At 35.2% G+C, this 18760-nt stretch overlaps 1 protein-coding gene across 3 annotated transcripts in view; it reads right to left on the bottom strand.

Annotated features, from left to right (window-relative positions):
* The window catches only part of AGTPBP1 (ATP/GTP binding carboxypeptidase 1), a 173639-nt gene that overhangs the window by 43681 nt on the left and 111198 nt on the right, over nucleotides 1–18760 (bottom strand). For all 3 annotated transcript variants that reach the window (XM_081236170.1, XM_081236171.1, XM_081236172.1), the window contains one exon: nucleotides 1108–1195. In XM_081236170.1, coding sequence (XP_081092296.1) covers nucleotides 1108–1195 — 88 coding nt within the window. The remainder of the gene's footprint in view (nucleotides 1–1107; nucleotides 1196–18760) is intronic.

The following is an 18760-nucleotide window of genomic DNA, read 5'->3' as shown; positions in this document are numbered from 1 at the left end:
TAACCAAGCACTTCCCAGATAATCACTGCTCCACTCCAACTTATGAGAAAGAGATAAATGATAAAGTATATTTATATTAGGCTACCATTAAAAGAAATAGGAAATTCATTCAGGTGAAGAAGAATTACATATAACCTTATGCTTCTTTCCCTCATTTATTTACTATTTATTTTGCTAATAAAATGGGGAAAACCCTACTGAGATTAATTCCAAGGAATGATTTCTTTCTTAGAAAGCAATAGCACTTACGATCTAGGTTTTTCCAAAATCCTATCAAAACCATTAAAAACAGTTTAATTTTAAAATTCTTCTTCTTCTAACAGATCAAACTAAAAGAAAAGGAACATTAGTGCTAGTTAAGCACAATATAAAATATAAAAAGTCAAAATCCACTAAACAGAAATGCCAGGATTAAAATTAATAACAGAGAAAAACAGGGATGTCAAGTGCATTCAATAGAGGATAGAAGTTATCTTGAAATGTATTACATGCAGAAACAGTAAAAAATGGGAAGCAAGGCATATGATAATCCTAGATTACTTAGTCATGAATTGAAGAATAATCCAATTATTCCACTGAAGCAATAAATGATTTCTAGCACTTATTTTAACTTGATAAACAGATCACCTATTTGAAATCAAAGTTGAATTGTGAAAGCAGAAGTAATGTAATTGTGGAATACATCTCCAAGTAAAATATTTTTGAAGTTAAAATGAGGTAAACATTTGTGTGCAGAAGAGAAAAGAATTACACTTAATATCACCAGAATAATAAAAAAAAAACCACTGTAAATTATTTCCTAGAGTTTCTAATTTCAGTCTTACTCAATGAAGTTTCCAGAGTTTTAAAGCTAAAAAAGTTGAGAACACATCTAAGTGGGGGAGGCAAGATTTGGACCTAAGTCTGTTGTCTGTCTACAAAACACGTTTTATTTCCACTAAATATACCCCCACATGGATCTCAAATTTTTAAAAACTCTGTTGGAAGTAATTCTAAACCATATCACCAAATTCAAAGAACACAATAACTTTTTATCTTTCAACTTAAATAAGACGAATTAATATTTCCTTCTGTAAACTGATGTCCTATTATTGTCAGAATACTTACTTATAGTAACAAATGTCAGTCCCCACACGAATCCACCATGGTCTAGCATTCAACGCTTCCTGAACCGAATACATGAGTGGTTGCATACCTTTGACAGAGAGAAAAAAAAGAGAAAATTCTTTTCAGAATGTTTGAGTTAAAAATTAATCTTGCCATTGTAGAAAGCACCAAACATTCAGGAAAGCTAAAAGAAAATACATTTTGGTTTTTCAGTATGCATTTAAAAAATCTGAGATCTTTCTTTAAAATCTCCTAAATCAATCAATGATATGTTTTATTTCTAGTTTTAACTAAAATGGAGTTTCAACTTCAATGAGTGAAAAGTCATTAAACATTTTTCTATTATCTTTTCTATATTAGATCAATTATATACATTATAATTATAATGTATAATTATATATAATATATAAAAAATTATATATATGTAATATATATTACACTAAAAATTATACATATATTCCTTATAACAAGTGAAAGAGACAAAAATATATATTAAATTAAGTATGATCGCCCCTCTAACTCTCCATAGATTCCCATCTACACCAAGGTAAGGAAAACAATGCCACTAAAATGGCATGACTGTTTTCTTCCTCAGCCTTCTCCATACAAATAGGTGTTTATAGCATGGAGAAGGAGAGAGGGGATGAGGAGGAAGAGGGACTGTTAACAAAAACAGAATTAAATATATAGTATATTTTCTTAGGTAGTTTTAGAAATATAATTTCCACATGCACTTTAAAGTCATTTTAAAGGTTTCTAGGTTTCTAACAGGAATTAATGAAATTCATATGTTAATTTTGGAAAGGTTGACAATTTTTATTGAGATCTCGTTCAACTTTCATTTCTTTATTTTCTTGATACAGAACCATTATGTTAAACTTATCTCTGAGTATTTTTATTAGTCTTTAATAGTCTCTTGGGTTTTCTAGGCATGCAAATCATATCATTTGTAACTTAAAATATTTTATCTCCTTTTTTAGTATTTATAACAGTTACTTTATTTTTTACTTTTATTATATTTAGAGAAATGAAACAACCTCAAAAATGATTCTGAATATAGTGGTAAGAACAAAACTCTGTCTTCATAATTTTAATCAAAATACTTTGCCATTCAATGCTATTATTTGCCTCTTGTTTTTTAACAAATCAACTTTATCTTATTTAAATAATAGAAAGAGCTAACACTGAATAATTTCTATGTGCCAAATACTGCTCTAAGCATTTTTACATACATTAAGTCATTAAATCCTCACAACAACCCTCTGTGGTAGGTGTTATGATTATTCCTGTAACTGGAGCAGTTTCTCCCATAATTCTTATTACATTGAAGTGTTTTTAATTATTTCATCAAATGCCTTTTCAGCATCCAGTAACAGAATCACATGGCTTTTCTCCTTTAGTCTCTTGATGCAATAAATTGATAGATTTCCTATTGTGAACTATCCTTGCATTCCAAGAAAATGCTATTCTTTTACTGTTGTATGATTAAATTAGCTAAATCTCATTTAGAATTTCTATATTTAAACATTGGTCTTTAAAAAAAAACTACCTTTACCAAACATTGGTATAATATTATACTAGCTTCAGAAAAACATAATAAAAAGCTGTCCATCACTTATTAGAATAAAAGTAAAATCTATTTCTTTAGAAGTAAATATAATTTAGCTGGAATATCATCCTGATATGGTGACTAATAAATACATTTTTTATTTCCTTTTCAACAGTTATAGTCTGTTCAGAATCTTTACTTTTTTCAACCAATTTCAGTATTTCTATGTTTTGTTCTATTTCTCGTTATTTTTGGCATTTAAAAAAATTCTCTTCTCTATCCTTTTGGTTTTATTTTTTGTTTTTCTAATATCTTGAGTACTTATTTTTTGAGTACTTAAAAACTGAGTATTTGAGCAATAACTTATTTTCAGTCTTTTATAATTTTAAATAATACAGTTATTAAAAGCATTCAATTTTCCTCCAAATACCAGTTTAGCTATGTCCCATAAGTCTATAAAGTGTTCTCCTATGCTATACTTTCTAGATCAGAGCCATCCAATTAAACTTTCTGCCAGAATGGAAATGTTCAATATCTGCACTGTCCAATGTGGCAGCCACTGGCCATGTGTGGCTATTAAGCACAGGAAATAAGCCTAGTGCCACTAAAGAACTGAATTTTAAATTCTCACAATAACTGTCTTCTAATCAGGTTGTAATTCTTGGAGATTTTGCTCTGCCTATGTGAGTGCCATGTGGTTATGGCTATTGTATTGTATAAGAGGTTAGTGTTCTGTATAGCAAATGAAACCATCAACAAAATGAAACAGCAACCTAACAAATGGGAGAAAATATTTGCAAATCATATATCTGATAAAGGGTTAATATCCAAAATATATGAAGAACTCATACAACTCAATAGCAAAAAAACACACAATCTAATTGAAAAGTGGACAGAGGATCTGAACGGACATTTTCCAAAGAAGATATACAGATGGCCAACACGTACATGAAAAGGTACTCAACATCACTAATCATCAGGAAAATGCAAATCAAAACCACCATGAGATATCACCTCATACCTGCTAGAATGGCTATTATCAAAAAGACAGGAAATAATAAGCATTGGTGAGACTGTAGAGAAAAGAGAACCCTTGTGCACCGTTGCTGAGAATGTAAATTGGTGGAGTCACTATGGAAAACAGTATGAAGATTCCTCAAAAAATTAAAAGTTGAACCACTGTTTGGTCCAGCAGTTCTACTCCTGGGTATTTATCCTAAAAAACTAATTCAAAAAGACATGCACTGCTCCCCACATGCTCATTGCACCATTACTTACAATAGCTAACACATGGAAGCAACTTAAGTATCCACTGATGAGTGAATGGATAAAGAAGATGTGGTATGTATATAATGTATGTATGACCGTGTGTGTGTATGTGTGTGTGTACATAGTGGAATATTATTTAGCTATAAAAAAGAAGGAATTCTTGCTATTTGCAACAACATGGACAGACCTTGAGGGCATTATGCTAATAAGTAGGACAGAGAAAGACAAATACTGTATGATCTTGCATACGTGTGGAATCTTAAAAAAAGAAAAAAAAAAACCCAAACTCATAGATACAGAGAACAGAATGGTGGCTGCCACAGGCAGGGGCTGGAGGGGTTGGTAAAGTGGTCAAAAGGTTATGAACTTCAGGTTATAAAACAACTAAGTCATGGTGATATAATGTACAGCATGGTAACTATAGTTAATAATACTACAGTGTGTATTTGTAAGTGGCTCAGAGAATAGATCTTAAGAGTTCTCATCACAAGAAAAATAAAGTGTAGTGATGGATGTTAACTAGACTTACTGTAGTGATCACTTCACAATATATACAAACACTGAATCATTATGTTGCACACCTGAAACTAATACAATGCTATATGTCAATTATATCTCAATGGGGGGGAGATTTGCAATTATTATAGCATCTTCAAGGACTGCAACTTGTAAATACACAATATCCAGTCAGTGCTTTTAACCCTGAATTATTCTTTGTCTGACATTAATATTACCACTTTTCCTTTACTTTATTTGCATGTACCTAGTTTATCTCTGCCCAGTCATTTCTTTCAACTTTATCATTTAATTAATAAACACACACACACATATTCTCTGACCCTACAAATTGTATAATTTTTGATATCTGATTTTTGAGGATATTTTGGCTCATTCATAGTCAGTAATGACAGACAAACATTTCATTTCATTCCTTCCATCTTTCTTTCTACTATTCATTTTTTTTTTCCTTCTTTACAACTTATTTCACTTGCTTGGTTACATTTTTCCACATTTCCTTTTCTTCTTCTATCATTTGAAAGCTTTCTTTTGTGTTTCTCAATTCCATTTCCCATCCTAATAGTTATGATTAACTGATATTTCTCTAGTATACTATTATCATATTAAATAACTAAGCAATCCCATCAAGACACATTAACTTTCACTTCTCCCATATCACCCCTTTTAGAACATTTTCACTTAACACATTTTATAAATTTCAAGTCTTCTATCTTGAGATCTTTTTCCTCATTTATTTTTCTCAGAGAGGGTTCAGGGTAGCAGATTTTCTGAATTCTACATATACACAAACATGTGGTTTGTTGGCCATGACAAACAAATGACAGATTTTGCAAAAGACATTTGGCACTCCTCTAGCTTCTAGCACCACAGATGAGAGTCCAATACTAACCTAATTTTTTCACACGCAGAACAACATAGTGATCAAGAGCATGCAGTCTGTAACCAGACTACCTGGGTTTGAATTCCCACTTTACCACATGCCACATACATGATCCTGGTCAGATTACTAAACCACTCATGCCCCCTTTTTCTCTTCTGTGGATAACAACCATTCTAGGTTGGTCTGTTGTGTGGATTAAGAGTATCACATGTGTTAGCACTTAAAGAAGGCCTGGAACATGATAAATTTTCAATAAACATTAGCTGCTGTTATTATCAATATTATTAAAGTACTGTAACCAGTTCTTTTAAAGTGGAAGTATGTTAAGATTTTCTCTTTATATCTGAAACTCAGGTATTTCACTGATGCATATAAAAGATTACTGTCTTCCTTATTTCTTCCTAGGAGTCAGTGAGGTATTTCAATCCGAAACTTCAACCTCTTCCAGGCACACAAAACTCATAATAATGGTTAATTATAATAAGGTGGAACAAGGTTCAGGCTGAAGTCAAAGGGCATAAAAGATTTATCTGAAGTGTTCTAATTTTATAAAAGACAATGTATTCTCTTATTACTTTTAAAATGATGGTCAATTCTGGTCACAGTGAAGGGAGCTATATTTGGAAATTCTGACTATAATGAAAACCATCTGAACAAAATAGGTTGCCCCAGTAAGAATAAATCAAATGAGGTAATCAGATTGAATAAATCACAATCTACTCAACCTAATACAGAAAGGCTATATTTGAGTAACTGATTTAGTCATTAGCCAAAGGATAAACTTTTATGTGTATAAAATAAATACGTTAAGAACTGTCAAGCTTGTCACCTGAATACAGACAATCAAAATATTAAACTGCCAGAGTGAAACCAACATCCAATGGCAATAGCCTCTAATAATATTTATGTAAAGGCTTAAGTTGTACTGAGTACATGCTCAGTAACAAGTGCAGATACAATGAAAGACAAGGTGTTTTAGGCCCTAATCATCAAATGTATTGTGAATCACAGACTCAAAATTTTCAAGTTGAAGCTAACACCATCATTTAACAGATGAGGGGGAGCTTGAATAACCTGAAGGTACCTATCACAAGCTGCGTATATGTTATCAGTAACTGTACAGAGAAAAAAACACATGCTTCTAATATGGCTGGTATCATAGCAGAGAGTCATACTAAAAACAGGAAGATGAGATTCTTGGTCTGAAGGGTAATGGTAGACACTTGAATCAGAATCACTCCACACATCCTCACCAAGACCAAATAAATAAATTCAACAAGTAGCACAAATAAAAACTACACATGCCCAGGCCTTCAGCATTCCTGGAAGACAGAATATAACAGACTTCAAGTTGCCTTTATGTAGAAAAATGGGCAAAGATATACCACAGAAGTGGAAACAATAAAGGAGGGATTGAAATCATGAGCTCAAAGTAGGTTGCAGGCTAAAAAATACTAAGTGACACGAAGAAGGAATTTTATGAAGTCACAATTCACAGTGAAAATATAGCAAGACACAATATCTATGCACCAGATAAGACCAACCTCTTATATAAGGCAGAAACTACAGGAAATACAGGAGAAGTATTAGAGACATACTACTGATAGCAGATGCTAACACTCCACTCTCAGTACAAGACAGGCCAATTAAACAAAAATTAAGAATATTTATATAGATCTAAATAACATAACTAACAAGGCAAATCTTATATTGATATGTTGAACACTGTATCCTGATAGTAGAGAACATACCTTCTTCTAAGAGCATGTGGAATATTCACAAAAATTGACTATAGTAGGTCAAAAGGAAATGTCAGTTAGTTCCATAAAAGAGAAATATTACAAACTCTCTGATCACCATGTAATAAAACTAAAAATTAAAATCAAAATGAAAAGCAAAACAAAAAGGGAGGATACCCATGCAGAGGCAAGGGAGACAGGTTGACTTGGGTGTCAGATCTTGAAAGGGGTGAGGAGGGCATCTGCCCGAAAGTGCAAAGGGCAGACTGTTATGTACACTGGAATTGATCAAATAAATATATTAAGAATAGTAGAAGCCAAAATTCTCCATGTTGGAGAAGGAAGTTGTAAATATGGAAAGAAAACTAGAATAAATCCTGTGCAAGTGAAGGTATCAGTGTAACTTCATAGAGATACTGTGTGTGTGCTTATGTGTGTGTTTGTGCATACACACACAAAAATAAACATACACATACGTATAAATTACTACCAATGAAAATTTCTATATAAACGCTTGTATATACAAATACATATTCCCTAGCTCTGTCAATGGACAGGTCCAATAACAATGTACAAACTATGCATACAGATTTTATTTTTAAAATACCATTCTCCAAACCAGGGCTCTTTGAAGAAACGACTGTTGAAAGGCAAGATGAGCCCTGAGCATCTTGTGCCAAAAAGCAAGGACACCCATAAAGAATGATGGGGATATGTCAAAAGAACACACAATGCAGCATGAAGAGATCCCAATGGCCAAATCCTGGGCGATTTAAACATCAAAATAAATAATGACAGCAACAAATTACAACCCACTGAGTAAAACAGTAAACAATTCTATACTGATATTAACATGTAAAATACTAACTACAAAGAGAAAAAAGGTAACTTTACAATGGAAAAGTCTGGCAGACACCAACTTAAACAAATGAATAAATTATTACTATCAGTAATAAAACAAAATCCTGGGTCACCAAAACACACTGTCACTTCTGTGATGTTCCTCCTGAAGATGCCTAACTTAAATCAAATCATGAGGAACATGAGACAACTCCAAACTGAGAACCATTCTACAAAATAAGTGCTATAATTTTCAAAAGTGTCAAGGTCATGACCATTAAAGACTGCAAAACTGTTCCTGACTAAAATAGTCCAAAGAGGCTTGACAACTAATTTACAACATGTGGTTTGAGCTGAATCCTTGTGCTATTAAGGTCATTAATGGCAAAATAGGTGAAACTTAAAAGGGGGGGGTCTAAGGATTAGATGGGATTCATATATCAATGATAATTTCCTGATGTTGATAGCTTTCCCATAGTTACATAGAAAAATGCCATGTTTGCACAAAATATACTGAAAGTGTTCTAGGGTGATGGGGCATCACTTTCGAAGCCCAACATGTAGATAAAGGGTACAACTTTTCTGTAAGTTTGAAATTATTTCAAAAAAAATATTTAGAAAACGATGATCATAAACTGAACTACCGTCTTCTTGACATATATTTTGTGCGTGGCATTTTATGTTCCTAATAGGATCTTCATAGTTCATTCATCCATTGCCTCATTTATTTAATAAATATTTACTGAACATCTACTAAATGCCTTACTATAAATAACAGAGGTCAGCAACAGATACTGTCCCTGATCTTGTGGAATATACAAACAATTTGCGGGGAGGGGCACATAGAGAGGAAAGGTATTAATCAGCCACATACAAAAACAACATTAAACTGTGAAGAGCACCCTAAAAGGAAAAAATTACAAGCAACATTTATCAAGGGGACTAAGCCAGTCTGGGGAGTCAGGGAAGACTTCTTTAGTCAAGAGATAGCTCAACTTCCAAGTATGGAATTAACTAATGTGAGCAAGGTGGGAATGCTACAGAATTGACTCCAAAATGCTATTTTGTTGCCTGGTTCCACATATGTTCAATTTATATAAGAGAGTGGTTAAAAATCTTCATATATCTGGAAGATATGGGGGAGGAAGGGCAGGGGGAGAAAGAGCTTGCAACTAAAGCTCTAAGTTACTAAAACGCAAGACTGCCATCTAGTGGTAATTTGAGCAAACCCCTTTCAAGTAAGGGGGGGGGCCCGAGAAGGGGGAGGGAGTAACGAATTACAACAGTAGTATATAGTGACATAAATTCTCACATACAAATTTATAAATAAGATCATTCATTGTGAGAAAACTAAGAAAACTAATATTTAATAGAATCACCTAAAAATTCTCCAAGAAAAGGGCAACTTGTGAAACAAAAGAAACTATAATTCTTCTCTTTTTTGAGGGACACTGCCAAAGAACAAGACCTCTATTGGGCACATCTGCTAGAAGAACCAACATTTAAATACTCCCCCAAGCAGCATGTCCCAATGGGGAAAAAAATTTTTTTTTATAATTTCCTAATTAATATTATTTCCTGACTTCAATCATGCATGGCAATTAAATAAATTCTTCCAGCTGAAGATGCTTCCACTGCAAATATCTTCAGTCATCATTATCATCCCTGAAGTGAATTCAATATGAATCTCATGACAATTGACATTAACTACATAGCTGGTTATCATTTCTTAAAATGTTGAATTCTAATTTACTAAAATATTGGCTTCTCCCTTCTTCTAACTCTGTTGATGTTCAGAAAAACCAAGATTTGCTATATGTTGCATTATCCTAACAAATCTAATAGTAGAGTTCATTTGAAAATTACATCTACCTAACAACTCTTTCTACAGCTTCTACCAACCTCCTAGTTAAATACTTACAAGTATAGGAAAATAAAAGACTCACAACAGACAACTTCTTGTCAGAATCTGGGAGGAATCTCTAGTAAACTTAAGACAGATGGAGCAGGACTGAAAGAAATCCAGTACAGAATATGCCTCACAATCTATTTTTATGTATACATATTTTGGTTTCCCACAGCTAAAAGAAGTATTGTACTACACCTTGTAGGCCCTTAAAGAATAACACATAAAGAAAATAAAGAACAGCAAAAATAGAAAACATTAAAAAAGTATCAATTATAAAAAGAATTTTGAATAGGTTAAAATCACATTTTAAAAGGCAAGGGTCGAACAAAATGCAACCTCTATTTACAAAAACAATCAGCAAAGATGTATCAAACAAATTCAAATCAATGTAATATAAAAATACAATTCTGAGCTAAAGATACTGAATGGAATGAATGTGACTATTTTATACTGTTAATGGGTATACACAAAAGGAACAGGAAAAGTTATAAATGTCTATGTGCCAAATGATACAGCATTAAAATAGAAAAAAATATGTATATATTTTAAATACGTCATTTTAAATGAGGTATTGACAGAAACATAATAGAAGTGAAAGACTGTTGAGTTTTCTTAAGCCTTGGGCAAGTAGACAAGATAAAAAATAAAAAGGATACAGAAAACTGAATAAACAAATTTATATCAATAAACTTAACAATGTATGTTAAATTATGTTGCCAACAAAGAATACATATTTTCCAAGAAACTGTGAACACTAAAACTGATCAGATATTAAGCCATAAAAATTATTTCAAATCATAAATTTCACATCTATGAACAAAATTGATTAAAATCTGAATGCAATGAGAAAAATTATAGCCAAAATAATTTAACCAACTAAAAATATAACAAACCCTTTTCTAAATAATTCTTGGGCCAAAAGGGATATGAAAACCAAACACAATTAGAAGCCATCTAGAAAATTACAAGGAGGTCTTAGTATCAAAATCTGGAGGGGAGGGGATACAGAATTAAGTTGTAATCGAGAACAAATCCAAAACCTAAACGCTTGCAGGAGACTTCCCAACATGGCAGAGTAGAAAGACCCTGAGCTCACCTCCTCTCAGGGGCACACCAAAATCACAACTATCTGCAGAACCACCTATGAAAAAGACTAGAACCTACCAGAAAACATCTTCTACAACTAAAGATATAAAGAAGAACCACAATGAGACAGGTAGGAGGGGGAGAGTCATGGTATAATCAAGACACATGCCCTTCAGTGGGCAATCCACAAACAGGAGAATACAATTGCAGAGGTTCTCCCCAGGGAGCAAGGGGTCTAAGCCCCACATGAGGCTCCCTAGCCCAGGAGTCCTGTGCCAGGAAACAAGCCTTGAGAATGTTTGGCTTTGAAGGCTAGTAGGGCTTAAATTCAGGGGGGCTGGAGGGCTGTGGGAAACAGACTCTATTCCTAAAGGACACACAGAAAATCTCACACGTTCCAGGGCCCAGGGAAAAAGAAGTAATTTGAAAGGAGCCTGGGTCAGACCTAACTGCTGATCTTGAGAAGTCTCCCAGAGAGGAAAGAGGCAACTGGAGCTCACCCTAAGGACACAGACACTGGGGGCTGCCATCTTTGGGTGCTCGTTCTATCAGACACTGGTGCTGGCAAGTATCACTGTGGAATCCTCCCTCTAGCTTATTAGCCCTAGGACCCCAGGACTCAACAGCCTGTAGTCACCAGTTCTGCGACACCTGAGGCCAAGCAACTAACTGGGCCAAGACATACCCCCATCCACCAATAGGCAGGCTGCCTTAAGAACCCCTGAACAGACAGCTGCCCCAGACATGGCTGTGCCCACCAGAGGGCCCAGGACCTGGCCCCACACACCAGTGTGCAAGCACTAGATCTGGGACTCCCAGGGCCCTACAGGCAGAGATTCCAAGACCCAACTCCACCTACCAGCAGGGAGCTGACACTGGCCTCAGGACCAGCCTCACATACCACTGGACAGGCACCAGCCCCAGGACCCACTGGGCCCAGCCCCTGCCTCAAAACAAGCCTGCTCTAGCCTCAAGACCAGTCTCACCCACCAGTGGGCACTCACCAGCCCCAGGACAACCTCAGCCCTGAAGCCTGCCAGGGCAGGACCCAGCCCAACCACTAGCAGGCCAGCACCAGACCTGGGACAGTTGAGCCCTAGTCCCACCTACCAGCAAGCCAAGACAAGTTTCAGGACACCACAGACCCTGCAGCCAGCTGTATCAGGAACCAGCCCCACCCTCCAGTGGTCTGACACCAGCTCTGGGACCCCTGGGCCCTCTAGCCAGACCCCAGGACCCAGCTCTGCTTGACAGTAAGGCCAAAACCAGCTCCGAGACCTGACTTCAGCCACCAGTAAGTGAGCACTGGCTCCAGGATCTCCTGGACCCCAACTCTGTCCACCAGTGAGCCAGCACTAGCCCTAAGGCCCCCTGGGGTTCCACAGCCAGCCACCTCACGACCCAGCCCTACCAATCAGTGGCTGGCAGCCTCCACACAAGGCAGGACTTGGCAACCAACCAGACCAGGGGCCAACCACACCTACCAGTCCACCCACAGTGGTCAGCCCACCACAACAGAAGGACACAAAAAGCCCATATAGGAGGCACCACTAGAGCACACAGTTCTAGTGACCAGAGAGAAGTACACAGCTGGGGCGCATAGAACATCTCCTACAAAAGGGTACTTTTCTAAGGTCAGGAAACATAACCAACATACCAGATACATAAAAACAAAAACAGCAACTCAGGCAAAATAAGTTGACAGAGGAACACGTTTCAAATGAAGGAATAAGATAAAACCCCAAAAGAAGAACAAAGTGAAGTAAATATAGGCAATCTACCCAAGAAAGAGTTCAAGGTAATGATCATAAGGATGATGAAAGAACTCAGGAGAAGTAAAGATGCACAGGGCAGGAAATTATAAGTTTTTAACAAAGAATTGGAAAATATAAAGAACAACCAAACTGAGATGAAGAACACAATAAATGAAACAAAAATTACACTATAAGGAATCAATAGAAGACTAAATGATACACAGGAAAAGGATCAGCAACCTGGAAGACAAGAATAGTGGAAATCACTGACGCTGAACAGAAAAAAGAATAAAAAGAAATAAGGGGCTTCCCTGGTGGCGCAGTGGTTGAGAGTCCGCCTGCCGATGCAGGGGACACGGGCTCGTGCCCCGGTCCGGGAAGATCCCACATGCCGCGGAGCGGCTGGGCCCGTGAGCCATGGCCGCTGAGCCTGCGCGTCCGGAGCCTGTGCTCCGCAACGGGAGAGCCCACAACAGTGAGAGGCCCGCATACCGCAAAAAAAAAAAAAAAAAAAAAGAAATAAGGACAGTTAGAGACCTCTGGGGCAACATTGAGCATACTAGGATTCACATTATAGGGGTCCCAAAAGGAAGAGACAAAGGAGCAAATAATACATTTGAAGAAATAATAGCTGAAAATTTCCCTAACCTGAGAAAGGATACAGACATCCCAGTGCAGAAAGCACAGAGAGTCCCAAACAGGATCAACCAAAAGAGGACCACACCAAGACACAATGTTATTAAAATGGCAAAAACATTTTAAAAGGACAGAATATTAAAAGGAGCAAGGAAAAAGCACTAAGTTACATAAAAGGGAACTCCCATAAGACTATCAGCTGACTTTTCAGCAGAAACTCTGCAGGCCAGAAGGGAGTGGCATGATATATTTAAAATGATGAAAGGGAAAAACCTACAATCAAGAATATTCTACCTGGTAAGGCTCTCTTTCTGATTTGCTGGAGAGATCAAATGTTTTGCAGACAAGCAAAAGCTAAAAGAGTTCAGCACCAACAAACCAGCTTTACAAGAAATGTTAAAAGGACTTCTCTAAGTGAAAAAGAAAAGGCTACAACTAGGAACATGAAAATTATGAAAGGAAAAAGCTCATCAGTAAAGGCAAACATACAGTAAAGGTAGTAAAGCAACATGTAAGAGCTAGTAGGAAGGTTAAAAGACAAAAGCAGTAAAATAAGCTATATCCACAATAAGCAGTTAAGGAATACACAAAACAAACAGATGTAAAATATATGATATCAAAAATGGTAATTGTGAGGAGAGCAGAGTACAAATACATGGTTGTTACAATGCATTTGAAATTAAGAGATCACCAACCTAAAATAATCATGTATATAAATACAGATTGCTACATATAAACCTCATGGTAACAACAAAACAAAAATCTATAATAGATACATACACAAAAGAAAAAGGAATCCAAACATAACACTAAAGATAGTCATCAAATCATAGGGGAAGAGAACAAAAAAAAGAAACAAAAAAGACCTACAAAAACAACTCCAAAACAATTAACACAGTGGCAGTAAGTACATAAGTATCAATAATTACTTTAAATATAAATAGAATAAATGCTCTAATCAAAAGACAGAGAGCATCTGAATGGATGCAAAAACAAGACCTGTAATATATGCTGTCTACAAGAGACTCACTTCATATCCAAAGACACAAACAGATTGAAAGTGAGGAGATGGAAAAAGGTATTCCATGCAAATGGAAATCAAAAGAAAGCCAGTGTAGCAATACCTGTATGAGACAAAATAGATTTTAAAACAAAGACTGTGACAAGAGATAAAGAAGGATATCATATAATGATCAGGGGATCAATCCAAGAAGAAAATATAACAATTACAAACATATATACACCCAACATAGGAGCACCTAAACACAAAGAGCAAATATTAACAGACATAAAGGGAGAAATCAACAATAACACAATATTAGTAGTGGACATTAACACCCACTTACATCAATGGACAGATCATCTAGACAGAAAATCAATAAGGTAACACTGTCCTTAAATGACACATTAGAGCAGATGGACTTAATAGATATATATAGAACACTCTGTCCAAAAGCAGCAGATAACGCACTCTTTTCAAGTGCATATGGAACATTCTCCAGGATAGATCACATGCTAGGCCACAAAACAGGCCTCGGTAAATTTAAGAAAATTGAAATCATATCAAGCATCTTTTTTGACCACAATGCCATGAGACTACCAAAAAAAAAAAAAAAAAAACCTGCCAAAAACACAAACACATGGAGGCTAAACAATATGCTCCTAAACAACCAATGGATCACTGAAGAAAAAAAAAAAAACTGGAGACAAATGAAAACAAAACACAATAAATCCAAAATCTATACGATGCACAAAAGCAGTTCTAAGAGGGAATTTTAAAGCGATACAGCTTACCTAAGGAAACAAGAAAAATCTCAAATAAACAACCTAACTTTAAACCAAAAAAAAAAAAAAAAAACACCTAACCTTACACCTAAAGGAAAAAGAAAAAACAAAACCCAAAGTTAGTAGAAGGAAAGAAATCATAAACATCAAGAATTAATAAAATAGGGACTAAAAAAAACAACAGAAAATATCAGTGAAATTAAAGCTGGTTCTCTGAAAAAATAAACAAAATTGATAAAGTTTTAGCCAGACTCATCAAGAAAAAAAGAGGACCCAAATCAATAAAAATCAGAAATAAAAAGGGAGAATTTATAAGCAACACCACAGAAATAAAAAGAATCATAAGAGATATGCCAGTAAAATGTACAAACTAGAAGAAATGGACAAATTCCTAGAAATGTACAATCTCCCAAGATTGAACCAAGAAGGAATAGAAAACATAAACAGAGCAATTACCCATAATGAAATTGAATCAGTAATTTAAAAACTCCCAAAAAACAAAAGTCCTGGACCAGATAGCTTCACAGGTGAATTCCACCAAACATTTAGAGAAGAGCTAACACCTATCCTCAAACTATTCTAAAAAGTTGCTGAGGAAGGAATACTTCTGAAATCATTCTATGAGGCTAGCATCACCCTGACACCAAAATCAGACAAAGAGATCACAAAAAAGAAAATTACAAGCTACTATCACTGATGAACATAGACTCAATAATCCTCAACAAAATATTAGCAAACTGAATCCAACAATATGTTAAAAGGAGACTGTACACCATTATCAAGTGGAATTTATTGCAGGGATGCAAGGATGGTTCAATATCCACAAATCAATCAACGTGATACACCACAATGACAAATTGAAGAATAAAAACTATATGATCATCTCAAAAGATGCAGAAAAAGCTTTTGACAAATTTCAACATCCACTTATGATAAAATCTCTATAGGAAGTGGGTACAGAGGGAACATACCTCAACATAATAAAGGCCATATATTATTAGCCCACAGCTAACATCATACTCAATGATGAAAAGCTGAAAGCATTTCCTCTAAGATCAGAAACAAGACAAGGATGCCCACTCTCCTCACTTTTATTCAATATAGTATTAGAAGTCCTAGCCACAGCTTTCAGATAACAAAGAGTAATAAAAGGAATCCAAATTGGAAAACAGAAAGTAAAACTGTCATTGTTTGCAGATGACATGACATTATACATAGAAAATCCTAAAGATGCCACCAAAAAACGACTAGAGCTCTTCAATGAATTCAGTAAAGTTGCAGGATTCAAAATTAATATACAGAAGTCTGTTGCATTTCTATACACTATAACGAACTATCAGAAAGAGAAATTAAGGAAACAATTCCATGTACCAATGCATCAAAAAAGAATAAAATACCTAGGAATAAACCTACCTAAGGAGGTAAAAGACCTGTACTCGAAAAACAAAAGGACACTGATGAAACTGAAGAAGACACAGATGGAGAGACACATCATGTTCATGGATTGGAAGAATCAGTATTGTTAAAATAACCATACTACCCAAGGCAATCTACAGATTTAATGCAATCCCTATCAAAATACCAATGGCACTGCTCACAGAACTAGGACAAATAAATTTAAAATTTGTATGGAAACATAAAAGACGCTGAATAGCCAAAACAATCTTGAAAGAGAAGAACAGAGCTGGAGGTACCACGCTCCCTGACTTCACACTACACTACAAAGCTTCAGTAATCAAAACAGTATGGTACTAGCACAAACATGGATACACAGATCAATGGAACAGACCAGGAGCCCCGAAATAAGCATGCACCCCAATGTTCATATTATTTACAATAGCCAAGATATGGAAGCAACTTAACTGCCCATGAACAGATGAATGGATAAAGAAGATGTGGTGTACACACACACACACACACACACACACACACAAATGGAATACTACTCAGCCATAAGAAAGAATAAAATTTGCCATTTACAACAACATGGATGGACTAAGAGGGTACTATGCTCAGTGAAATAAGCCAGACAGAGAAAGACAAATACTGTATTTTATCATGTATATGTGGAATATAAAAAATAAAACAAACTAGTGAACATAAAAAGAAACAGAATCACAGATACTGTGATTAAACAAACTAGGTTACCAGTGTGGAGAGGGGAGGTGGGAGGGGCAAGATAGGGGCAGGGGATTAAGAGGTACAAAGTACTATGTATAAAACAATTAAGCGTCAAGGATATTGTACAACACAGGGAATAGAGCCAATATTTTTAATAACTATAAATGGATTATAATTTATAAAAATTTTGAATCACTATGTTGTACACCTAAAATTAATATAATATTGTAAATCAACTATACCTCAATTTAAAAAAAACCCTAAATGCTTGATCATCAAACAAAAATAAACTTAAATAAATTTAAGCAAATAAACTAGAAGTTAGAAAGAGAAAAAATATCAACCTGCAGGGAGGACAAGGGAGAAATTAATAAATTAAAAAAAACTTTTAATGGAAATAATGAATAAAACTAAGAGCCAGGTTTTTAAAATAGTAAAATAAAACAAATTATGTTTTACACACACACACACAAAAAGGAAAGCAAACAAGGGGACATGCAAGTACACATACTACAGATATTGCATACAACTCTCTGCTAGTGAATTCTGAAAATCTAAATATTACCTGTGTAAGAAAAAATAAATCATCAAGACTGCCTCAGTAAAAACTAGAAAACTAGACTATATGGAGTCACGTAAAACTGAAGAAGTTATCCAGATGCTCCCTCTCCCCCACAAAAAGGGGCACAGAATCAGACTACTTTAGAGGTACATTATTTCCAAGTTTCATGAAAACATATAAATGCTATTTAAACTGCTCCAGAACACTGGGTAGGGAAATAAAAGCTGTTCATTTAAGTGTTCAATGTTAGCATTAGCCTGCTTCCAAAACTATAAAAAGATAGTCCTCCAGTCAGGAAATTGTTTTGTCTAACTTATGACCAATGATGTAAAAACCTTTAAACAAAATACTAACAAATGCAAAATATTTGTATTAAAGATTAACTCACAGGGCAAAACAGACTAATTTCTGAAACTCAAGGATGGTTTACTATTAGAAACATTATTAAATAATTATAATACAGCACATTAACAGCTCACAGCATTATATGGTCACACTGATAAATGCAAAAAGTGAAATAAAATATTCCTGATTTTTAAAAATTCGGTAAAAATAGCAATTATTTAGTATAAGAAAGAATATGTAGCCCAAAACGAGCTGACATACATAACATAAATACTAGCAGGATTTTCCTGGCGGTCCAGCAGGTTAAGACTTCACGCTCCCAATGCAGGAGGCGCGGGTGCAATCCCTGGTCGGGGAACTAAGATCCCGCATGCCGCGGGGCACCGCCACACACACAAAAAATACACACACACACACACACACACACACACACAGCACTCACATTAAATTCAAAATTAAACAAGGATGCCCAAAGTCTCCTTTTAGTTTAAACAATCTCAAAGTTCCAGCCAAGCAATGAAACATATACGATATAACTAGGGATAAGGAGAAATTATAGGGACCTACCAAGAAAATTAAAAATATCAACTGAGAAACTATGAGAACTAATAAGAAACTAAGGAGTCTGATTTTCAAGTAAACATATAAAAATCCTTAGC

The sequence above is a fragment of the Mesoplodon bidens genome (assembly GCF_964165515.1).
Source record: "Mesoplodon bidens genome assembly, chromosome: 6".
In the NCBI taxonomy this organism is placed as follows: domain Eukaryota; kingdom Metazoa; phylum Chordata; class Mammalia; order Artiodactyla; family Ziphiidae; genus Mesoplodon; species Mesoplodon bidens.
This window is presented reverse-complemented; position numbering and strand designations above follow the sequence as displayed.